Source organism: Pristiophorus japonicus, chromosome 11 (genome assembly GCF_044704955.1).
Source record: "Pristiophorus japonicus isolate sPriJap1 chromosome 11, sPriJap1.hap1, whole genome shotgun sequence".
In the NCBI taxonomy this organism is placed as follows: domain Eukaryota; kingdom Metazoa; phylum Chordata; class Chondrichthyes; family Pristiophoridae; genus Pristiophorus; species Pristiophorus japonicus.
In genome coordinates this window covers 122190283-122216560 of record NC_091987.1, presented here as the reverse complement: position 1 = coordinate 122216560, position 26278 = coordinate 122190283, and the positions used below count along the sequence as shown (strand labels likewise).

At 41.7% G+C, this 26278-nt stretch overlaps 1 protein-coding gene across 2 annotated transcripts in view; it reads right to left on the bottom strand.

Moving 5' to 3' along the window:
• The window catches only part of sh3kbp1 (SH3-domain kinase binding protein 1), a 380309-nt gene that overhangs the window by 252592 nt on the left and 101439 nt on the right, over positions 1 to 26278 (bottom strand). For both annotated transcript variants that reach the window (XM_070893971.1, XM_070893970.1), the window contains one exon: positions 11861 to 11984. In XM_070893971.1, the coding sequence (XP_070750072.1) occupies positions 11861 to 11984 (124 nt within the window). The remainder of the gene's footprint in view (positions 1 to 11860; positions 11985 to 26278) is intronic.

Genomic DNA, 26278 nt, shown 5'->3' with positions numbered 1-26278 from the left:
CTGCAACCAGTACTGTTTTCAACAATAAAGAAGGGAATCACCTGACTGGAGTTCCTGATGTTAGAAGCCATCTTACAGCTTGTGTGTGTTTGTGAGTTGTGCTGAATATATAACACTCCCCACTGCTGTCTCTCAACAGCATACCTTTATGGGTCGACTTCTACTTAAGCATATACACATCATGATTTTGCTTGCATTACTTTACCATTCCAGTTTACAGAATGGGCAGGGTAAAACTAAGTTTTGTGGAAGATTCAAGTTGGTCCCAACATGATCGATGTGGAGTGCAGAACGTGACGCATTGTCATTTTTCATTGGAGTGTGCATTTAGATGTAACCATAGAAGCATACAATGGTCACAGAACAGAAGGCGGCCATTCTGCCCGTCGAACCCGTGCTGGCTCTCTGCAAGAGCATCTCATCTAGTCCCACTCCCCTGCCCGTTTCCCCGTATTTTCAGATACTTATCCAATTCCCTTTTGAAAGCAATGATCGAGTCCGCCTCCATCACCCTTTCGCAGTGCATTCCAGATCCTAACCACTCACGGTGTAAAAATGTTTTTTCTATGTCGCCTTTGGTTCTTTTGCCCTAAATCCTTGTCCTCAGGTTCTCGACCCTTCTGCCAATGGGAACAGTTTCTCTCTATCTACTCTGTCCAGACCCCTCATGATTTTGAACACCTCTATTAAATTTCTTCTCAATTTTCTCTGCTCTAAGGAGAATAACCCCAGCTTCTCCAGTCTATCCACATAATTGAAGTCCTTCAGCCCTGGAATCATTCTCATAAATCTTTTCTGCACCCTCTCCAAGGGCTTCACATCTTTTCTAAAGTGAGTTGCCCAGAATTGGACATAATACTCCAGTTGAGGCCAAACCAGTGTTTTATACAGGTTCATCATAATTTCCACACTTTTGTAGGCTGGATTTTCAGCTTTCTCCATTTTTGGGTGAAAACGTAAGCAATATGTGAAAATTACTGCACAATTAGCGTTAATGATTAATTGCCTAACTTTTGGCATTTGGGGTTTGCACCTGGAGCACAGCGCAAAGTGAAACGAGACGTTGCACTATTATTCGGGGTGCAAAAACGGGACCCTATGCAACTTTAGTGCACGGCTGGGAGCGCTCAGAGAGAAGCCTTGGGAGGGGAAAAAAAAAATTCAAAAAAACATTCAAAAAACATTACCAAGACCCTTACCTAACAAATCGCTGCAAAAATATAAAAAAATGAAAACTTTAACATGCCTTTTTTCCAGGTTTTCCAACTTACCGCTGCTGGCAGGGCTGGACCACCGTGTTTTCCCTGGCGGTCTTCAGGGCAAGGCATATGGGTTGGGTGAGTGCCGAAACTCGGATGGTAACGCAACATGAGTCGTTACACCCCAGCGCAGCCCTCCCCGGTGGTGCTTCCAAGCGCCGCCGCGAAAACCGAGCCGAGGATCGCAACCGGGCAAGAAACAGCTGAGCGCCCAGCTTTGATGGTCAAAATACGGCAAAACAACGGTCGCAAACCCGCTGAAAATCCAGCCCATAACCTCTATTCATGAAGCCCAAGAAACCTTAAGCAAAAAGGTTAAACATCAATACAAGGGTTGCAAACAATGGTGAGGCCAGGCCAGGCAACGATGAAACGTAACGTAACGCAACTATAACAGTCACCAACATAGCTTCACGCAAAGCGGTCATTTATGAGCTGCTGACGCAACAGTCTTGCAGCTGTGTAACTACCACGGGGCTTTTCCTGCGGTGTAGGATGGGGTGGGGGCATGGGTTCAACGCCAGGCTAATTGTCCTCCCAGAGGACCTAGTCCTCCTCCTCCTCCTCCTCCTGCTCCTCTTCCACCTTCCCTCTCTCCTGAGGTGGACTGGCAGTCCCATCTGGCAATTACTGTCCCCTCCTGATAGCTAAGTTATGCAACACTACAATGAACTCAGCGACCTGCTCAGGGTGGTATTGTAGGTTGCCTTCCGAGTCGTCCAGGCATCTGAAGCGCTGCTTAAGCACTCCAATTGTCTTTTTGACAATATTGCGTGTGACTATATGGCTTTCATTGTAGCGCTTTTCGGCTTCTGTCGGAGTCTTTCGCAGGCGTGTCATGAGCCAGCTTGCAAGGCCATATCCTTTATCCCCCAGCATCAAACCGTGACCTTGTGGCTGATTCTTAAACAGGTCAGAGACAGTGCTCTCAAGTACGATGTGTGTATCATGAATGCTACCTGGAAAATTTGCATTTACTGCCATGATTATTTGCTTGTGGTCGACAACGAGTTGCACATTCAGGGAGTGAAATCCCTTTCAGTTATGGTAAACCTCTGCATCCTCTAAAGGTGCTCACAGGGCGAGCTGCATATAGTCTTTTGCACCTTGCACCTTGGGGAAGTTTACTATTATCGAGAACCCTTTCATTCTGTGCCTCCCTGGTCTTAGGAAAGTTTATAAAGTCCATCCTACGAGCTTTAGTCACCTGTTGAATGCAGCGATGTGTGGCGTGTTGAGAGATGCTGCAAATGTCCCCAGCTGAGGCCTGAAAGGAGCCCAATATATAGAAGGGAAGTGCCGCAGTAACCTTAACATCAACGGGCAGTGCGGTCCTGATGGTGCTGGTAGGCTGCAGATGCGAGTAGTCATCAATACCGGCTGAGAAATTACAGGCCCCATTACTATAAATGCCCCAATATGTCTTTAAAATTATTAAATTGTCCTCTACAAATGCAATATAAACTCAAAATTCACCACAATGTGATTAGATGATTGTCAAAGATTTAAAAACTCCCTTAAAGTCACTCATGAATTACTTCAATTCTACCATCAAATTGAAGCAGCCTTTTAGTAAAAGTCCTCCGATTTACAAAATGGCGTCCATACCGCTGGTCAGGTGAGTGCAGCTTTACTTGAGCGTCTTTTTGGGTAAGCGATCATTTGGGCGGCATATGGGCGAAATGCCGAAAGGAGCGCTCGGCGATAATCTATGCGGTATTTGGGTATTAGTTTCCATTATAAACAGTCTTTGAGTGATGACATCAGATTTTATTAAAAAAATATGGGCGGGCGGTTCAGCTCATTCCCGGTGGTAATTGTATGCTGAAAGTTCCGCCGGCGATAAATGGGTGAATATATGCCGAAAATCTAGCCCCGTGTCTCTCTGTTCATGCACCACCTTTAGTTTAAATTTCCTCTCCTCATTCTTTCCACTGAAATGTATCACTTCACACTTTTCTGCATTAAATTTCAACTGCATCGTGTCCGCCCATTCCACCAGCTTGTCTATCTCTGCTTGAAGTCTATTACTCTCCTCCTCGCTCGTCATTACACTTTCAAGTTTAGTGTCATCTGCAAATTTTGAAATTGTGCCCTGTACACCCACACCCAAGTCATGAATACATATCAAAAAAAGCAGTGTATACCTTCCTTCAGTCCGAAAAACAATCGTTCACCTCTACTCTCGGTTTCCTGACACTTAGCCAATTTTGTATCCATTTTATTCAATGGGCTTCAACTTTTCATGAAATAGCATGAAGTATGGAAATGTGAAGACTTACACTAGCTGTCAGAAATTGTTTCAATATTAAATCACTGCATGCTGAACTCCTGGCTTCTGTTTTAAAAAAAACAAGCAAATGGACCAAAATGAATCAATACTTAAATTCAACCCCTGCTTCATTAACTACATTTTAAAACGGGCACTACCTTGCAACAGTGGTTGTCAAACCTTTTACTTTGATTGTAATTATGACATCACGGTACTAATGACATGGAAACAGCTTGTGGTATCACAGTAAATGATGTACTGCTCTTCTCTCGTTTGCAAAATTTAAAAAAAAATTATGCCCATTTAATAAATTCTACGTGATCCGAATGGGGAAACATTAGACCACTTAAAAAGCTGCAATTTTAAGAAAATCATTTGATTTTATTTCATACAGGTGCATGAGAGAAATTAATCTTATTTAATAGTTACTTTTATTTTGATGATTCTACTTAAGAGGTACTCACAGAAAAGGTTGAATTGGAACAAATGTTGAAGTTTAAACAAGGGTATTTATGTGAATCAGCGACAATAGCTCAAGATACAAACTGAAGTTCTGCAATTCTGCTGCAGCTGGTCCATTTCAACTTGCAACCAATAGCTCACACACTTGACAGACTCTCAGCCTGTTAAAAATTAATGACTTTGCATGTTGCAAAATGTTATCAGGGTCACATGAGGTCATGCAAAACAAACTTGATTTTCACAAAGACCGAAGTTAGCAATACAAAGCACATTTTTAAATCTTCTCTGCATTCTTTTTTGCATACACATTTCAACTAATCAATGATTTAAATTAACGTGTACATCTAGTGGATATTTATATAGTCACTTGCGGCAACAAATACTGGTTGTAGTAACACAACAGCAACTTGGCATTTATATGGCGTCTTTAATGTAGTAAAACGTCTTAAGGCGTGTCACGGGAGCGATTAACAAACAAAATTTGATAACAAGCCAATTTTGAGATACAACGACAGGTGAGCAAAAGCTTGGTCAAAGTGGTAGATTTTAAGGAGTATCTTAAATGAGCGAGAGGCCGAGGTGTTAAAGGAGTGAATTTCAGAGCTTAGCGCTTTGGCAGGTGAAGGTACAGCCATCAATGATGGAGCAAAGAAAATCGAGGATGCGCAAAAGGCCAGAATTTTACAAGCACAGAGATCTTAGAGGGTTGTAGAGCTGGAGGAAGTTACAGAGATAGAGAGGGGCTAGGCTATGGAGGGATTTGAAAATATAAATGAGAATTTTTAAACAAGGCATTACCGTAGCAGGAGCCATTCCATTTCTCCAAGTATTGATTCCAGTAATGTAAAAGAAAAAGGCCGACACCTAAATAGAGTGCGTTATTGTCCGAATCTTTTACATGCTACTTGTATAGTAAGTGATGTTTGCACATTCCACAGACTTGTAAATTCAATAAGGAAAGCTAAATGTAACAGGTTTACTTCACAGGCTCTGAAAGTATGTTGTGATGGAATCAGTCAGAACTTTTAACAAAAGTCTGTTTTCCATTGTACAACTTCATCAAGGAAAGAAAAAAAACTTGCATTTATATAGCGCCTTTTACGACCCTGTGGAAAAAGAAGTGATCTATTCCTCTGCTCCACTGTCCTGGTCAATGCCAGTCTGGGTTGATGACATGCCCTGTATACCCAACCAACTGAAGACAGCATTAAAAGGAGGGAACTACAAGAATAATCCTTTTTTTTTTTAATTTGCTTTCCCTTTCTCTTTCAATTCCACAACCTCCCTCCTCTCCCCCCCCCACCCCACACCCATGTCTGCATGCACAAAAAGAAATGCAGGGTAGTTTTGTTGCACCGTTTCAAGGTATGGTGTTTCTTACCCATCTGAATTACCATACCATACAATCTTATATTTCAACATACCTGTAGGTGGCACTAATGCAGTCATGAATAAATTTATCACATGACAAAGGCAATGTTCTATTTTTCAAGTTACCCAAATTTCTGGTCAGTCTAGTCATTGTAAATCAAGCACTAAGCACTGGAGAGAACAATTGCGCAGTGTTTAGTGTAGCATATACAGAAAAGTATATTTTAGTGTAGCATATACAGAAGAGTATATTTTAGATTTTGCCCAATTTTATAATAAGGAAGTAGGAAGAAATAAAGCTAAAATTATTGTGCATTTTATACAGCATCCTGGAAGGGCTCTTGTGTTTCATGGCTTTAGTACATTCCATTGTCTCCAGAGCTATACTGCCAATTATGCACTGGCACACAACAACTACCACAGTGCATTGATGAAAGCATAGCAGTACGAAATGCACCACAAATCACCTGTGAACAGTGTTGCCACACCAAAGATTCAAGCCAAAAGCTGACGCAATCTCCAACTCAACTTTCAGCAAAAGAATAAAATTAATATTTAGTATATGTAGAAACTATCCGCCAGAGTTCCCAATTCATAGCTGACATCAAATACTGGAAATATCTCCTGAAGTTATTTTAAACACAATTTTTAAAAAATTTATGTGGATCTTTATTCATTTTAGTAATAAAAAGCATAAAATCCTCCAGTGACATAGCACACTTCTGTACCACCACTCCATGCACTGATGGAATTCCAAAATTTCACAAAAAGTGAGCAGACAACAAATTCAAAGTCAACATAACTGGTGTGATTAGAACCCAAGATTAGTAGGTTATACCTAAACTGCATTTAATTTAAACAAATTATAACGAGCATATTTATATAACAAGCAGTAGAGGAAACATTTAGGTGGGGTGAACAAAAGCTTGGTCAAAAAGATGGATTTTGCGAAAGTTTTTTTTTTAAGTAGCAAGAGAAGAGATGGTAATGGTATTTAGGAAGAGCGCTCCAGAAAGTGGGGCCAAGGTGGCTAAATGCTCCCAATGTATTATTCACATAACAAACTAATTTTCCAACTAGAAGTGCCACCATCATTCAGAGTCTATTTTAAAATACCCAATAGGAATTACATAGAAACATAGAAAATAGGTGCAGGAGTTGCCCATTTGGCCCTTCGAACCTGCAGCACCACAGCTGATCATGCAACTTCAGTACACCATTCCTGCTTTCTCTCCATACCCCTTGATCCCTTTAGCCATAAGAGCCATATCTAACTCCCTTTTGAATATATCTAACGAGCTGGCCTCAACAACTTTCTATGGTAGAGAATTCCACAGGTTCACAATTCTCAGCGAAGAAGTTTCTCCTCATCTCGGTCGTAAATGGCTTATCCCTGGTTCTGGACTTCCACAACATCGGAAACTTTCATCCTGCATCTAACCTGTCCAATCCCGTCAGAATTTTATTTGTTTCTATGCGATCCCCTCTCATTCTTCTAAATTCCAGTGAATATAAGCCTAGTCGATCCAGTCTTTCTTCATATGTCAGTCTTGCCATCCCGGGAATCAGTCTAGTGAAGCTTCGCTGCACTCCCTCAATAGCAAGACTGTCCTTCCTCAGATTAGGAGACCAAAACTGAACACAATATTCAAGGTGTGGCCTCACCAAGGCTCTGTACAACTGCAGTGAGACCTCCCTGTTCCTATACTCAAATCCTCTCGCTATGAAGGCCAACATGCCATTTGCCTTCCTCACCGCCTGCTGTACCTGCATGTCAACTTTCAATGACTGATGTACCATGTCACCCAGGCCTTGTTGCACCTCCCCTTTTCCTAATCTATCATCATTCAAATAATATTCTGCCTTTCTGTTTTTGCCACCAAAGTGGATAACCTCACATTTATCTACATTATACTGCATCTGCCATGCATTTGCCCACTCACCTAACCTATCCAAGTCACCCTGCAGCCTCTTAGCATCCTCCTCACAGCTCACACTGCCACCCAGCTTATTGTCATCTGCAAACCTGAAGATATTACATTCAATTCCTTCATCTAAATCATTAATGTATATTGTAAATAGCTGGGGTCCCAGCACTGAACCTTGCGGCACCCCACTAGTCACTGACTGCAATTCTGAAATAGACCCGTTTATTCCTACTCTTTGCATCCTGTCTGTCAACCAGTTCTCTACCCAAGTCAATAATTACCCCCAATACCATGTGCTTTAATTTTGCACACCAATCTCTTGTGTGGGACCTTGTCAAATGCCTTTTCAAAGTCCAAATACACCACATCCACTGGTTCTCCCTTGTCCACTCTACTAGTTACATCCTCAAAAAATTCTAGAAGATCTGTCAAGCATGATTTCCCTTTCATAAATCCATGCTGATTTGGACTGATCCTGTCACTGCTTTCCAAATGCGCTGCTATTATATCTTTAATAATAGATTCCAACATTTTCCTCACTTCTGATGTCAGGCTAACCGGTCTATAATTCCCTGTTTTCTCTCTCCATCCTTTTTTTTTTAAAAAGTGGGGTTACATTAGCTACCCTCCAATGCATAGGAACTGATCCAGAGTCTATAGAATGTTGGAAAATGATCACCAATGTATCCACTATTTCTAGGGCCACATCCTTCAGTACTCTGGGATGCAGACCATCAGGGCCTGGGGATTTACTGGCCTTCAATCCCATCAATTTCCCTAACACAATTTCCTGACTAATAAGGATTTCCTTCAGTTCCTCCTTCTCGCTAGACCCTCGGTCCCCTAGTATTTCCGAAGGGTTATTTGTGTCTTCCTTCATGAAGACAGAACCAAAGTATTTGTTCAATTGGTCTGCCATTTTTTGTTCCCCATTATAAATTCACCTGATTCTGATTGCAAGAGATCTATATTTGTCTTCCCTAATCTTTTTCTCTTCACATATCTATAGAAACTTTTGCAGTCAGTTTGTATGTTCTCTGCAAGCTTACTCTCATACTCTATTTTCCCCCTCCTAATTAAACCCTTAGTCCTCCTCTGCTGGATTCTAAATTTCACCCAGTCCTCAGGTTTGCTGCTTTTTCTGGCCAATTTATATGCCTCTTCCTTGGATTTAACACTATCCCTAATTTCCCTCGTTAGCCACGGTTGAGCCACCTTCCCCTTTTTATTAATACGCCAGACAGGGATGTACAATTGTCGTAGTTCATCCATGTGATCTTTAAATGTCTGCCATTGCCTATCCATCGTCAATTCTTTAAGTATCATTCGCCAGTCCATCCTAGCCAATTCACGTCGCATACCATCGAAGTTACCTTTCTTTAAGTTCAGGACCCTAGTCTCTGAATTAACGGTGTCACTCTCCATCTTAATAAAGAATTCTACCATTTTATGGTCACTCTTCCCCAAGGGGCCAAGCACGACCAGATTGCTATTTAATCCTCTCTCATTACACAAGACCCAGTCTAGGATGGCCTGCTCTCTAGTTGGTTCCTCGGCATATTGGTCTAGAAAACCATCCCTTATATACTCCAGGAAATCGTCCACCACAGTACTGCTACCAGTTCGGTTGGCCCAATCTATATGTAGATTAAAGTCACCCATGATAACTGCTGTACCCTTATTGCACGCGTCCCTAATTTTCTGTTTGATGCCATCCCCAACCTCCCTACTACTGTTTGGTGGTCTGTAATCAACTCCCACTAACGTTTTCTGCCCTTTGGTGATTCACAGCTCTACCCATACAGATTCCACATCATCCAAGCTAATGTCCTTCCTTACTATTGCGTTAATCTCCTCTTTAACCAGTGACGGTACCCCACCTCCTTTTCCTTCCTGAATATTGAATATTGAATATCCCTGGGTGTTGAGTTCCCAGCCTTGGTTACCCTGGAGCCATGTCTCTGTAATTCCAATTACATAATATCCGTTAACAGCTATCTGCGCAGTTAATTCATCCACCTTATTACGAATGCTCCTCGCATTGAGACTCTGAGCCTTCAGGCTTGTTTTTTTTAAACACTCTTTGTTTTTTTAAAATTATGTTATAATGTGGCCCTTTTTTATTTTTGCCCTTGATTTCTCTGCCCTCCACTCTTGTTTTTCTCCTTCCTATCTCTTGCTTCTGTCCCTTTTTTGCTTCCCTTTGCCTCCCTGTGTAGATTCCCATCCCCCTGCCATATTGACATAGAGTAAGGCTTATTGCACACATGCGGCTGGCTCTTGTAATTCTAGAGCAGCCTTCACAAGTATGATCGTTTATCAGCCCCAATTCACCGTTTCAGTGGGGATTCGTTTAACATAAGAAGATAAGATAAGAACATAAGAAATAGGAGCAGGAGTAGGCCTCGAGCCTGCTCCACCATTTAATACGATCATGGCTGATCTGATCATGGACTCAGCTCCACTTTCCAGCCTGCTCCCCATAACCCCTTATTCCCTTATCAGTTAAGAAACTGTCTATCTCAGTCTTAAATTTATTCAATGACCCAGCTTCCACAGCTCTCTGAGGCAGCGAATTCCACAAATTTATAACCCTCCAACAGAAGAAATTCCTCCTCATCTCAGTTTTAAATGGGAGGCCCCTTATTCTAAGCGTATGCCCCCTAGTTCTAGTCTCTCCTATCAGTGGAAACATCCTCTCTGCATCCACCTTGTCAAGCCCCCTCATAATCTTATACATTTCGATAAGATCACTTCTCATTCTTCTGAATTCCAATAAGTAGAGGCCCAACCTACTCAACCTTTCCTCATAAGTCAACCCCCTCATCTTCAGAATCAACCTAGTGAACCTTCTCTGAACTGTCTCCAAAGCAACTATATCCTTTCTTAAATATGGAAAACAAAACAGTTCACAGTATTCCAGGTGTGGCCTTACCAATATCCTGTATAACTGTAGCAAGACTTCCCTGCATTTATACTCCATCCCCTTTGCAATAAAATCCAAGATTCCATTGGCCTTCCTGATCACTTGCTGTTCCTGCATACTAACCTTGTGTGTTTCATGCACCAGGACCCTCAGGTCCTGCTGTACTGCAGCACTTTGCAATTTTTCTCCATTTAAATAATAACTTGCTCTTCGATTTTTTTCTGCCAAAGTGCATAACCTCACATTTTCCAACATTATACTCCATCTGCTATTTTGTAATGCTTTGCACGCTGGTCCATTCATACGCGTGTTGACTTTTTTTCTGATCAAAGTACAGCCTGAAGCGTTTGAGGGTATTTGAAATGTTTTTCTTAGAAGGACATGTTTTTTTTTTAGATGGGTATGTTTCAAGGATATGACATGAGATAGTCAAGCATGTAATGGTATGGAATAATGGCCAGCACAAGTTTGCAGCAATCAGAAGAAAATGTTTAAGCGAAAATATTTTTCCAGATACGAGAGTATTACATTGTGCAATAGATTCAGTTTCACAATTTAATGCCATGTTGTTCTCTTTCAATTTTTCTAAGCACCATCTGTACTTCATTTGGAAGCATTAGAGATATTTACACCCCCCCCCCCACCCAAGTGTAACTGCCACCACTGCAGCTGCAACTCTGCAGCAGCTCCTGATGTCATAAAAAAAAGACGGCTAGGGTGATTCAGAAAATCAGGATACAACCCTAAAAGCAACAGAAGATTACTGAAACTGATCCCACCAGAAAGGCAGGTCTTTCTCTTTCAGATGCTGATTCATCCACGATGTATTCACAGTGGAACATAGTGGGCCACCCTGACCTGTGTGAGACCACCACCGCAGGTCGGGGCTATTAATAGAGCTGCAGCGCCGGGCCCTGGAACATCGTGACCGCCCCGACTTGCGTGAGACCACCACCACAGGTCGGGGCTATAAATAGAGTTGGAGCGCCGGGTACTGGAACATCGTGGCGGAAGTGCGGCGAATGAGGGTACAAGACCTAGAAGAGCCGAGGGCCCGGGGCAGGACGGTCCCCACACTGCGATGTGTGCGCGCACTAGGTCCGTGCAGCAGAACAGGTCTCCAGTTGTCCTGATTAATCCTTGCCTAGCTCTGTCAAGCCCGTGTGGTGGTTGATTTGCAACGGTCACCACACGTTAAAAAAATTCACGCACAGGCATCTTCCACCCCCTCAACTGGAATTCGGGACTGGAACATTGGGTCCTTCATTGAAACATCCGTGAACTCTCGTGAAAGAAAGTCATTCTCGTTCGAGGAACTGCCTATGATATGATATGATGATTCACAATGTGTTCTGGTTTTATTTCAGATTTCCAACATTCCTGTTTTTTTCTTATTTCTCAATTATAAAATGCTATGACATTAATGCAACAGATTGAAGGACACCATTACCATTCTCAATACCAACACAGTTCATTGCACAGCATGTGGTTTTTCATTCAAAGTGAATTCTGCAGCAACTATCACTATGAAAGCAATTTGTAGCATTGCATGTTTAAATACGTTTATTCAGCTAATCATCCAATTTTTTTCTTGAACTCGCATGTGGAAAATAATTACGTCTTATGTGTATCGCAGATTTACCTTTTCTCGGACTTTTAAGAGTCGTATCGTTTGAAGACACCACGCTGCCATTGGAGCACTCATCTCCAAGCATCTCTGTAGGTTTCATGGGTTGGCTTTCTTTCTTCACATCTTTCTTTTTTTCCTATAAGAAACAACAAAAAGAAAGTAATTTATATTTGTATTGCATTAGCTGTTACTCGGTGAAAATGGCTGTAACTACGATAATAAATTGAGTACTCCTTTAAACAAACACTCTTGCTCAAGCAACTCTTCTGTAATGATAAGCTTTTAGTAAAGGATCCAGCTGGAAGAAATTTGTCTTTTTTTTGTTTCCGAGCATATAGCAATTTCAGCCTAATTTGATAAACAATATTAGTGTTTGATATTTCCAAACACCAGGAAGTTGATGCTGGCCATCTATAGCTAATGGGACAATTCTGAAAATGTTATTCAAATCTTTTCGTTTTTAGCGTCTCAATACCCAAACAAGTTCCAAACAGTAATTTTGCAACAGATTTCTCAATGTTCTTTAGTTTTATTCCATAACATACTCCTCCAGTGAGACAAGTCAAGCCAATGACAAGACCATAAACACTTCTACAGTTTTAACACCAATATTTAGAAGGTACACACCAGTCTTCACTTCTTTCTCCCCCTTCACTACCCATAATAATCCCCCTATAAAATTCAATCAAGTGACCCAAAAACATTAATAGTGTTACCTTGGCTCACTTGTAACATTCTTCTCCAAGTCAGAAGGTTGTATGCTCAAGCCCCACTCCGGAGACTTGAGCACACGATCCAGACTAATACTTCAATGCAGTACTGAGGGAGTGCTGCACTAGCGAAGATTGCATCCTTGAGAGGAGATGTTAGACTAAGGCCCAATCGCCTGTTCAGATGAACGTTAAAAGTCCTCATGGCATTTTTTTTTGGAAGAGCAAAAAATTCTTGGTGTTCTGGCCAACACTCATCTATTAATCATTACCACCAAAACAGATTAAATGGTTATACATCTTGTTGCTGTTGCAGGACCTATACACAAATTAGCTGCTGCATTTGCCTATTAAAAAAAATGATTACACTTAATTGATTGGCTGTGATGCATTTGTGAAGTCCTGACGATGTGAAAGGTGCTGTACAAGCCTTTTTAAAAAAAATTATATACCTGGTAGGTTCTTCCTAATTCTATGAATGATTTTCACCCTCCACAGACCATAGAAGTAGAACCTAACAGCATAGATTCTAGGAGTAGTAATGAGCCAACTACAAAAATGAAAACGTCATCACGACACTGCAAATATTAGTAGTGTCACTGCAAGTACACAGTACTGCACAGGATTTCTTACTCCAGTGTCATATAAATTTCTCTCCACCCTCCACCCCACCCCACTCCCAAGTACTGCAACTTTGTGCGAGTTAGTTTTGATCCGAAGTTAAACTAACTACCAATTTAACAGAGTTGAATGGGTGGTATCATGGACTTGAAGAATCAAGATAATCCTATCAAGCAATTATTTTCCTGCATCCTCCACTCACCAGAAACATATCAAATCCACAGACAACATGGAGAAGGTCCCTGTAGCTAAGCCATTATGCTACCTGTAAGAATTGATCTGCCATGGTGTTGTGTACTGCAGTTAAATCTAGACAAGGTTTATTAAACGTGTGAGAATTCTCCACATGGGCCTCTTCCCTATAAAACAGTAGCAGTGCAAAATACATTCAATCTTCAGTTTGCCTATTTGCTGCTTAGTCACTGTTTTGCCATGGATTTTTGCACCAAAGGAAATAAATATCTGTCAAGACTTTCTAAATTGTTCAGTCATCTATGTAGTAGGAAACAGCATCCAAAATTCTGGCTTGTGTGTCGGTGGCTAAAATGATGGGACCATTTCCTGACCGAAACAAAACCAGGAAACAACTTTAATTAAACCTGTCAAGATACAGAATCAGCTACATTAGGGCTGGCAGTTCACTAACTAAAAATGATGCAGTCACATACTCTAAAAGGAGTCATCAGATCGGACTGCAGTTAACCAATCTGAAGGCAAGAAAAGCTCCTGCCAGGCAATGGACTAAGAATCCTATCCCCCCAATCCTAGGGGAACTACTGCACAGCTGGGCCTCACATGAGGCATATCGCCTACATAGTGATATACAGACAGGACTTTCAGGAACTCGAGACAAGTACTCTGTAAAAATCCGAGGTGTTGGTGAAAGGACGAAATGGTACAGTTTTGTACAGATAACGTGGCTCCTTGAATTTGAACCCGAGAAACTTCCATTGGCATTCCAATATTAATGGCATGGAAGTATGCTTCTTTGAGGTATCTGGTAACTAACTATCTTATGGACACGTATGGATAATCTATGGCAGTGTGAACATTTTCAATTTCTCCTGCATCAAGAATCAGTTTAGGCTTTTACGATCTAGTACAGAATTGATCTACAAAAGCCTCATGTAGAAACCTGTTGATCTACATGAACTATTTTCACGGATACAGATGCCTATTCTCTATTGTAACAGACAATACCATCGTTATCATTGGGTCCCACAATCACTAGGCGGAATGTCAAAATTGTGATTACGAAATGAAGATGGAAACCCCCATGACAGTCTCACCATCCTGTAGGGCTTTGAATTCCTGAATGACGCAGATCACAGGCGGGAACAGGAATATCTAGCAAGGTACAGATGTAATACCTGGGGCACCACAAGCTCTTTAGAAGGATTTCTAGCGAGAGAATCTTGGTACAGATATTGTTTAAAAGCGAAGGACTCTAGGAGACAACAGCCATGAAAAGCCTGTGATTTTTGGTTTGGCTACAACTTCTCGTTTGTTTGGAGGCGGGGAGGGACGCTTTTCAAAGGAATCTTGCTTTTCATTGTAATGCAAGACATAGCACGCATAGCATGCACATTCTGCTGACTTTGCTATCAAAAATAAAAGATTCTCCCAGTTCCCAAAATAAACTATCCCCCACCACAATTAATTTGCTCCATGGGATCAATGCTAAACCATCTATATCAGTATGCAGGGAGGCCAGGGCACAGACCAGTGCTTCATGCTGTTGTGCAGCAGACTGCAATTGTTCCTCATAGAAACATAGAAAATAGGTGCAGGAGTAGGCAAATCAGTCCTTCGAGCCTGCACCACCATTCAATAAGATCATGGCTGATCATTCACCTCAGTACCCTTTTCCTGCTTTCTCTCCATAACCCTTGATCCCTTTAGCCGTAAAGGCCATATCTAACGAACTGGCATCAACAACTCTCTGCGGAAGAGAATTCCATAGGTTAACAACTCTCTGAGTGAAGAAGTTTCTCCTCATCTCGGTCCTAAATGGCTTACCCCTTATCCTTAGACTGTGACAGCTGGTTCTGGACGCCCCCAACATCGGGAACATTCTTCCTGCATCTAATCTGTCCAGTCCCGTCAGAATTTTATATGTTTCTATGAGATCCCCTCTCATTCTTCTAAACTCCAGTGAATAAAGGCCCAGTGGATCCAGTCTCTCCTCATATGTCAGTCCTGCCATCCCGGGAATCAGTCTGGTAAACCTTCACTGCACTCCATCAATAGCAACAACGTCCTTCCTCAGATTAGGAGACCAAAATTGAACACAATTTTCCAGGTGAGGCCTCACCAAGGCCCTGTACAGCTGCAGCTAGACTTCCCTGCTCCTATACTCAAATCCCCTAGCTATGAAGGTCAATATGCCATTTGCCTTCTTCACTGCCTGCTGCACCTGCATGCCAACCTTCAATGACTGATGTACCATGACACCCAGGTCTCGTTGCACCTCCCCTTCTCCTAATCTGCCGCCATTCAGATAATATTCTGCCTTCGTGTTTTTGCCACCAAAATTCACATTAATTCACATTATACTGCATCTGCCATGCATTTGCCCACTCACCCAACCTGTCCAAGTCACCCTGCAGCCTCTTAGCATCCTCCTCACAGCGCCACCCAGCTTAGTGTCATCTGCAAACTTGGAGATATCACTTTCAATTCCGTCATATACGTCAATTAAATCATTGACATATATTATAAATAGCTGGGGTCCCAGCACTGAGCCCTGCGGCACCCCACTAATCACTTCCTGCCATTCTGAAAAGGACCCATTTATCCCGACTCTCTGCTTCCTGTCTGCCAACCAGTTCTCTATCCACGTCAATACATTATCCCCAATACCATGTGCTTTAATCTTGCACACCAATCCCTTGTGTGGGACCTTGTCAAAAGCCATTTGAAAGTCTAAATACACCACATCCACTGGTTCTCCCTTGTCCACTCGACTAGATACATCCTCAAAAAATTCCAGAACATTTGTCAAACATGATTTCCCTTTCATAAATTCATGCTGACTTGGACCGAACTGGTCACTGCTTTCCAAATGTGCTCCTGTTTCATCGTTAATAATTGATTCCAACATTTTCCCCACTACTGATGTCAGGCTAATCGGTCTATAATTACCCGTTTTCTCTCTCCCTCCTGTTTTAAAAAGTGATGTTGCATTAGCTACTCTCCAGTCTATAGGAACTGATCCAGAGTCGATAGACTGTTGGGAAAATGATCACCCATGTATCCACTATTTCTAGAGCCACTTCCTTAAGTACTCTGGGATGCAGACTATAAGGCCCTGGGGATTTATCGGCCTTCAATCGCATCAATTTCCCTAACACAATTTCCTGACTAATAAGGATTTCCTTTAGTTCCTCCTTCTCACTACCCTCGGTCCCCTAGTATTTTCGGAAGGTTATTTGTGTCTTCATTCGTGAAGATAGAACCAAAGTATTTGCTCAATGGTCTACTATTTCTTTGTTCCCCATTATAAATTCACCTGATTCTGACTGCAAGGGACCTACGTTTGTCTTCACTGATCTTTTTCTCTTCACATATCTATAGAAGCTTTTGCAGTTTTTACGTTCCCAGCAAGCTTCCTCATACTCTATTTTCCCCCTCCTAATTAAACCCTTTGTCCTCCTCTGCTGAATTCTAAATTTCTCAGTCCTCAGGTTTGCTGCTTTTTCTGGTCAATTTATATGCCTCTTCCTTGGATTTAACACTATCTCTAATTTCCCTTGTTAGCCATGGTTGAGCCACCTTCCCCGCTTTATTTTCACTCCAGACAGGGATATACAATTGTTGAAGTTCATCCATGTGCTCTTTAAATATTTGCCATTGCCTATCCACCATCAACCTTTTAAGTATCATTCGCCAATCTATTCTAGCCAATTCACGTCTCATACCATCAAAGTTACCTTTCCTTAAGTTCAGGACCCTAGTCTGAATTAACCGTGTCACTCTCCATCTTAATAAAGAATTCTACCATGGTATGGTCACTCTTCCGCAAGGGGCCTCGCACAACAAGATTGCTAATTAGTCCTTTCTCATTACACATCACCCAGTCTAGGATGGCCAGCCCTCTAGTTGGTTCCTCGACATACTGGTCTCGAAAACCATCCCTAATACACTCCAGGAAATCCTCCTCCACCATACTGCTACCAGTTTGGTTAGCCCAATCTGTGTGTAAATTAAAGTCGCCCATGATAACTGCTGTACCTTATTGCATGCATCCCGAATTTCTTGTTTGATGCTGTCCCCAACCTCCCTACTACTGTTTGGTGGTCTATACACAACTCCCACTAGCGTTTTCTGTCCTTTGGTATTCCGCAGTTCTACCCATACAGATTTCACATCATCCACGCTAATGTCCTTCATTACTATTGCGTTCATTTCTTCTCTAACCAGCAACGCTACCCCACCTCCTTTTCCTTTCTGTCTATCCTTCCTAAATGTTGAATACCCCTGGATGTTGAGTTCCCAGCCTTGGTCACCCTGGAGCCATGTCTCTGCAATCCCAATTATATCATATTCGTTAATAGCTGCCTGTGCAGTTAATTTGTCCATCTTATTACGAATACTCCTCGCATTGAGGCACAGAGCCTTCAGGCTTGTCTTTTTAACACACTCTGTCCCTTTAGACTTTTGCTGTAATGTGGCCCTTTTTGATTTTTGCCTTGGGTTTCTCTGCCCTCCACTTTTACTTTTCTTCTTTCTATCTTTTGCTTCTGCCCCCATTTTACTTCGATCTGTCTTCCTGCATAGGTTCCCATTCCCCTGCCATATTAGTTTAACCCCTCCCCAACAGCACTAGCAAACACTCCCCCGAGGACATTGATTCCAGTCCTGCCCAGGTGCAGACTGTCCGGTTTGTACTGGTTCCACCTCCCCCAGAGCCGATTCCAATGTCCCAGGAATTTGAATCCTTCCCTCCTGCACCACTCCTCTTAGCTATCCTTCAATTCCTACTCTGACTAGCAAGTGGCACTAGTAGCAATCCTGAGATTACTACCTTTGAGGTCCTGCTTTTTAATTTAACTCCTATGAGTTACCACTAACTTCTTCAGTCCAAAAGATCTGAGCTACCAACTTTGCCACTGTGAATGTTGTAGTTGTTGTGCCAGGATACATTCCACCTATATTTTTTCTTCATAGAGCCAAAGGATCTTTTACAACAACCCAAGAGAGAAGACGGGACTCGGTTGAACATCTCAGCTGAAAGACCCTCCAACAGTGCAGCACTCCCTCAGTACGCCACTGAAGTGTCAGCCGAGATTATGTGCTCAAGTCTCTGTAGTGGGGCTTGAACCCACAACTTTTTGAATCAGAAACACTGAGCCACGGCTGACACCACTTGTGTCATTAATCTGAGGAATGAAGTCAGGTTGATCCAGTAGCATAGCACCAAGATGCTCAATCGCAGAGTGACTGTACATAGGTTCTTACAATACCCCATAATGAGAGCTCGCAATGTCAGTCAGATTCATCTGGGTCAAATGTTAAGAGGAGGCAAGATGTTGTCATTTATTTCTCCCTAAAGGCAAACATTAAGAAGTGGTCTCTTACTGCCAGCTCTGATGAAAGATACTACTCAAAATATCACCCACCTTTCTTTTTCTGACTCCTTGCTTTGTATTTGTGGCATTTTCTGTTCTTTAATACAATAATAAACTGCTTCATAACATTTTATAGCATCCAAATTCATATTTTCTACATAGCACATAATAATGGAAAACTTATTATTTGCCAATTAAATCTGCCAAGTATGACTAAGGCAAATATTTTTCAGTTGAAAGGAATTAAATCAAATATTATACAGAGCTTCATTCCATCAAGTACAGCTTGATGCAAGGGCACTTATTGCAAAATGTAGAAGAAACAATTGCTATACGCAAAAGAATTAGCCTGAAAGGTTACAGAATCTGGTGAACCTTCAATCCTCAACTAGAACTCAAAATATTTTCCAGAAAACTGAAATATTGACCAAATTAGTTATAGCATTGTGAATGTGTTACCTCTTCAACTGGAGCTCTCCAATCTTAATTCAATGGGCCCAAGTTTCCACATGATTTGCGCCTGATTTTTAGGAGCAACTGGTGGAGAACGGACTATCTTAGAAATCGCAATTCTCCACATTTTTTTTTCTGCAGTTCTACTCAGGTAGAACAGTTCTACTTTGGAACAGAATTTTTTCTTCAAAAGTGGGCGTGTCCGGCCACTGACGCCTGATTTCAAAGTTTCCACAGTGAAAACGTACTCCAAACTAAGTTAGAATGGAGAAAGTGAAGATTTTTGTAGAACTGAAAAAACCTGTTCTACACATTAAAAAATCAGGCGCAGGTTACAAATTAGGCGTCCGGAACGAGATGAGGGGGAGGGGGGGGGGAAGGGAACTCATTAAATTCGACAATAAATCCTTATTTATACTTCTACAAATATTATACAAATAAATCCAACCTGAATAAACATTTATAAGCAAAGAAAAGATTAAATAAACCATCTTCCTACCTGTGTGAAAGTGCTTCAGGCACGGAGAATGCTGCAGGCGTTCGTTCCCGCGGAGGAGAGGGGGGGAAGGGAACAGCCGTTTTGTTCCCGCGGGGAGGGGGGGGAAGGAGACAGTGAGAAGGCTGCAAGTGCTGATGTGCTGATGGCAATGTGCTTTTATTAAAAAATGTTCAAAAATTAAACAGCTACAAAGAACTACAAAAATGACCGAGTGCCAATGTTTTTTTCACACTGCGCGTGCGCGAACGCTCCAACGCGCACGTGCAGCGTTGCCGGCAGGAAAAAAACTAATTTAAATAGTACCCACCCCCTCCCACTTACAAAATCGGCGCGAGTGTAGGCTCCGCCCCCCTGGGCGCCGCGCCAGGCAGACAAGGAACTGCAGAACACTCCAGAATTGCGAGTTTTTTTTTTAGGCGCCGTTTTAGGCGCGAAAAACGGGCGCCCAGCTCGGAGGGGCGCCCGTTTTTTATCGTGTGGAAACTTGGGCCCAATGTTTCTATCCTTTGTAACCTTTTATAGGATCAGAGGACTTGCACCACAGAGGAGGATGTGCAATCCATCAAAGACACGTAGAGAGGAAATCCTCTGGCAAGAATAGAGAAAAAAACAATACACCGGCACAATTTAAATAAATTCCATCATCAGGGGGAGTACTTCAGGAGCTCAAGAAAAACAGACCATGGTAAAATGGCTGAATAATTTAAAGTAAATCTGCAGTGTAGTTAATGTAACCATTGTGTTGGAACTCCTCTTTGCTGGTAGGCAAATAGTTTTTTTTAAAGCGATGGATTAGTGTTGTTTTACAATCAGACTTTTTGTGTCACTCTAAGTTCATTAAGGACATCAAATTTGGAGCTCATTTGTAAAACTTGAAAATTTGATTTCCTGGACTTCCCATTTTATGATTTAATCTCAGTATCAATATTACAGATTCAGCAAATTAAGAACCAACTTTCCATATTACTGCAGGAAAGTGTTATTAGAAAGACGTTTTCTAGAAAATTCAATATATATATATTTTTTAAAAGGATAGATTCCAGAGAGGATTCCTACTACAAAGAATAATAACATTCTTAACAGAGTAAAAGCCTATAATGCAAGCATCCCCATAGCTTGGAGAGTTGAATGCATCATCCAGTGTGATACTGAGCCATTCAGATCAGCAAGACCTTCAGTTCTGATCTCAACTGGCATGATATCTCTTACGGTTCCCACTCGTGATCACTATCCAGTGACCTCTGCTAGAAAGTGGATCTGATGATTAGGCAAGGACAAGACAGAGCTTAACTTGGATACTCCCAATGATCGAGTAACCTGCTAACATTAATCTCACGCAAGGTACCTGAATGCTGCCCCTGCCTATCGAACTATAGGTAAGCAATAAAGAGAAAACAGGAGAAAATTGGCGGGGGGGCGGTGGTTGTGAAACCTGGAACTATAAATACTGTGAGGAGTGCACTCAAGTACAAGAAAAATGTAAACTCTCACTAGTAAAATATTTATGATTGCACATGTGGAAGTTGATGGCGTGTTTAAAAAAAACTGCTACACTCAAGTTCATCAGCTATTCAGGCATGCAAAAGTCTGCTCATGGGAGGAAGGCTTAAAATCTGTGAACTGAAAAATTCCTTAATGATTAAAATAAGTTTCCTAATTAGTGCCACAAAGTTAATATTCTTCATATTAACTAACCATCTAGCGGGAAAATATTTTTTACATCTTGAAGCCATCCAATGGGGATGGGAGGGAAGAGATCAGAAGAATAAGATCCATCCAAAGTATAGCACACATTTTGGAGTATTTTGTTTTTCCAATTCTATTTGTTGGTGATGTTAACTTTGACTGAAGGGAAATGTTTCCTCTTTATTGTTTGAATGTGGTTGTTTCCTCCTCTTTCTCCTTTCACCCACTATTAAGAAAATGGGAGTTTGGACCATCCTCTTCATCCCACCCAAGAGTCATTTAAGGGTCACTTGATGTGGGGGAAGTTTGATAGAGTAGGCAGTTACTTTTCGGAGCTGCCAGCATCTGCATGCTTCGCTACAGTTTCCTTTAATACAAGCTCTGTTTTTGTATCTTTTCATAAAAAAACAAGTATACATATACAGTAACTGGAGATTATATTTTTCAATGAAGGTGGTGCACCTTAATTTTTTAAGTTGGGTACATGGAATATTAAGTAAACCAGCCCATAACAGGCTTGGAGAATGGAAAAGTTGCATTTCCAGTTCAAGAAATCTACTTAAATCTTGCAAATAGTAACTCACTTACGAAAAAGGGAGGTCTGCCCAATTTCCTGGTCCTTTCGAGTTCAACATCCACTGGATGTGGATAAAACCACCTGCAGGATATTTATGGAGTGAAGTGGCAGGGGGTGGGGGGGGGTGCGTAGAATTCTCTGCTCAGACACTAAGTCAGGGAGACGATATCCTCTGTGCACCTTGTGCAATAAGATTGTAAACCCATTTATACACACAGCACACTGAAGGAAACCTGCCCTCTATTTGTCAATATCCAGTTTACCCTCTCCCTACATTTTTCACTAACTATACTCTCAGCACTAAAGATACTGCAGAGATTCTTTTTACACATTAACTTCTATTTTTTTTTAATGAGGCTATTGAGGCATCCTTGCATGTTAGTAAGGCATGATTTTACAACCAGTATCAGAGAATTGAATGGTTTGCAGTTTTACTGCTTTCAGATGTACTTTGAAGTCTTTGCAACAAATCATCAAATCATCACAAAACTTGGAGGACATAGTTCTGCCTCCTACAGCATTTTATCTCTCTGAGAACCGGTCTTTCATTCACCGCTAAGAATTCAGTATCAACAACCAAAATGATTACTAGTTTCACATTCAATTGCAGAATTATTCTTGTAACACAGATTCTTAAATTACACTTCAAATATTTATTCATGTTCCTTTTCCCAGAAGTATCAACATTGGGGTAAGAAAAGGAATTATAGTCAACACAAAATGCATACCAATGTAAATTGAAGTACCTATATTTATATAAAAACAGTATTCTACATCAAAATCAATCATGCTTTTCAAACCTAAATAAGACTCTCCTTCCCAATATGTGGGCTTGGCTTTCATCTCCTATCACTGCCTCTGAATACTCAAATGAGTAATGGTATGATAGCTGCCTAATTTCAATAGACAAAGCCAGTTTTGTCCCGGTATGACATCTTCCGCAACACAAGAGACTAAAATCAGAATCAATTTGACCTTCAATGGAGCCTGAAGTGCTCAGGCCTCCTACTGCCTTCCAGCTCCGGGACTCTAACAGAAACATCAGTGATAACATGAACAGTTATCTTATTAAATGCTGACTGTCTGGAACATTTTACTCGTGATTTGCTTTAATCTTCTGCTTATAAAGGAAAGATAGTCAGCTCAGCTAGCAGACAACATTCCTTTTTTCTCTCTCACTCTGAGGTTGGAGGTGGAGAAACCAGAGAAAGCAATTCAAGCTTGCTTAGCTATCTGACAAAAACATTTGCATTTGTCCAATATTGTTATATGGAGATCTATTGCTTTGTTGGCTTGCATTAGAATATGAATTAACTGACTACAAGTAAAGTTTCCATACGTAGCTCAGTTAAAGGAAGAAAAAAGGATACAAGGAGCAGTTTCTTTGTAAAGCATTCTTCCCCCTCTCGTTTTTCAACATATTGGCTAACTTTTAGTGAAGATCTTCATTTTGCAAAAAGTTTTCAGGCTCATGGTGATACTATGTTAGGTCACAACTCCTCTCAGGACAAGATACTATTGCAACCCCAGAGTAGGCCCATTGATTTTGATCAACCAACATTCAGATCAGCTCCATCAAATATTCTGCAGCAAAGGACAAGTAATCGTAGAAATGGGATAAACATTAGGCTCCAAAGTTTCATTATGTGGCCATGAGAACATACGGGATCGGCAGAATACTCTCTGTTCTCTTTACATCCTCCCTTACCTAGACCCACAGGATTTTTTGAGGAACAACACTGAAGAAACTTTTGTGGTTGTTTATTTTCCTTGCACGATTCTGGTTTGCTGTAGCTATGATAGCTTATAGACAGAGACCACGGATCAATGACATCCCAATTAATTCCACAAGAACACCCTTTCTGCTTACATTTCCCATTACCTTTTACCCTATTTCCCGATTTCATTTAAATTTTATTTTCAGATTTCTATTTTTAAAAATATTTTAGTGCACTTCATATTAAACTTGCTTTTCCCCTATTTATCCAGGTCCTGTCCTATTCAACCCCTCTGCTCTACCAAGCCCAAATCTCTCCTCAAAACAGTGAACAAAATGAGAGGAATATTAAGAAAGTATGTGACACGAAAGATGAATCGCAGGACATTTTATAACAGGAGTTTTATCAACAAAGCATGATGGAGAAAGTGTTATAGGAAGTGCAATACTTACAGGAAATTTACATTATTCAGAAGACTTTTGAAATACATATAGGTTGTTACATACACAGATCTTCCAAAATTACATACCGTCAGTTGGATATGGTGTCTTTCTTAATTATCAATCATCTCTAGGCTGCTGTTTCTCTCTTGTGCATCTTGCCTCTGCCTATCTTTCCATCTCTCGCTCTCTCTCTCTCTCTTTCCTCCACCCCGCCCCACACCCTCCAATCCCCTCTGCCTCGATATTTATTTTTTCTTCAAGACAAAGTAGCACATACCCTTAAGGGAGCCTGTCAAGAAACTCAGACAGCTTCTCTTACAGGCATTGGCTCCTCCCAATTTTCATCAATGCGCTGCAGACAAGTAATCCAATACGGCCAGGTAAAGGCATAGGCAAATCTGCCTTCATGTTTCAAAGCACGAGAGAAGAGAGAAAGGCAGACACACAAAGACTGGAGAAGGAGCAGTAAGTGGAGATGCAGTTAGATGGACAGACAAATTATATTCTTGTTCATGAGTAATGCCAGAGGTAATTAAACAATTTTCAATGAGACTATTATCCTAACCTACTCAGTTAAATCTGCATCTGCAGGAATCATTTAACACTCGGAAGGTAGGATGGCTATACATTCTACATTCTACCTAAATCTTTCCCATTGTACATTCAGCATTATCACAACAATATTATCTGTAAATTTCCCAGCATTTGCAACTGTTGGGGAGGGTTTTGGAGGAGAAAGAGAACAAATTTCCATGTGGTTAAAAAATAATTAGAAAAAAAATGTTCCCGAGATAATATATCATGCACAAAAACAGAAAACTTCAGTGTCTGGCTAACTAATAGCTTCTAGCTGTCTGTGCGATTAGGTGCATGACTGCACTGCTAATTTTGTTAAGAAGATGTGCAGCTGGAAATTGAGATGTAGTCAGTAGCTGAAAACATTGTTGGGAACTGTAGTGATTACAGGTTGTAACCTGACTGTGGCAGACAATGAACGGTCAACGTCCTTTCCATACCTCTGCTCTAATCTAGACCCAAGTATATTAGCAGAGCCGTTAAACCTAAACACCATTGGTAGTCCGGGGTCAGTGGCAGTCGGGGAGCAGCGGCCGTAGGAGGAGCAGCGGCGGCCTATAAAGGCCCAGCGGTAGTCCGGTGTCGGCGGCAGTCGGGGAGCAGCGGCCAGAGGAGGAGCAGTGGCAGCCTATAAAGGCCCAGCGGCAGTCCGGGGAGCAGCTAGCTGCAGCAGGATCAAAAGTAAGAAAGAAGTAAAAAGTAATCCAAATGTGATGTCACAGCCAAGAGGGAAGTGATTGGCTGGTTGAGTGCTAAGTAGTTTTCTTTTTCTTTATCTTTTTCTTAGCAGTAAGAAACCTTATCATTGTTACCAATTAAGTAAATTAAGGGTTAAGTCATGGCAGGAGAGCCCAGACCTGTGTCATGCTCCTCCTGTGCTATGTGGAAAATCAGGGACACTGGAACTACGATGTGTGCGGGAAGTATATCCAGCTGCAGCTCCTGACAGACCGCATTGCGGCTGGCACTGGAGCTGCGCATGGATTCACTCTGGAGCAACCACGATGCTGAGGATGTCGTGAATAGTGAGTTGGTCACACCGCAGGTAAATGTTGCACAGGCAGATATGGAATGGGTGACCATCAGGAAGAGCAGTGGAAAGAAGGTAGTGCAGGGGTCCCCTGCGGTCATCTCGCTCCAAAACAGATATACCATCTTGGGTACTGCTGGGGGAGATGGCTCATCAGGGGACAGCAGCAGCAGCCAAGTTCATGGCACCATGGATGGCTCTGCTGCGCAGGAGGCCAGGAAAAAGAGTAGGAGAGCTATCGTGGTACGGGATTCTATTGTAAGGGAAATAGATAGGAGTTTCTGCGGCCGCAAACGATACTCCAAGATGGTATGTTGCCTCCCTGATGCAAGGGTCAAGAATGTCTCGGAGCGGCTGCAAGGCATTCTGGACGGGGAGGGTGAACAGCCATTTGTCATGGTGCATATAGGTACCAACGATATAAGTAAAAAGCTGGATGAGGTCCTACAAGCTGAATTTAGGGAGCTAAGAGTTAAATTAAAAAGTAGGACCTCAAAAAGGTAGTAATCTCAGGATTGCTACCAGTGCCACGTGCTAGTCAGAGTAG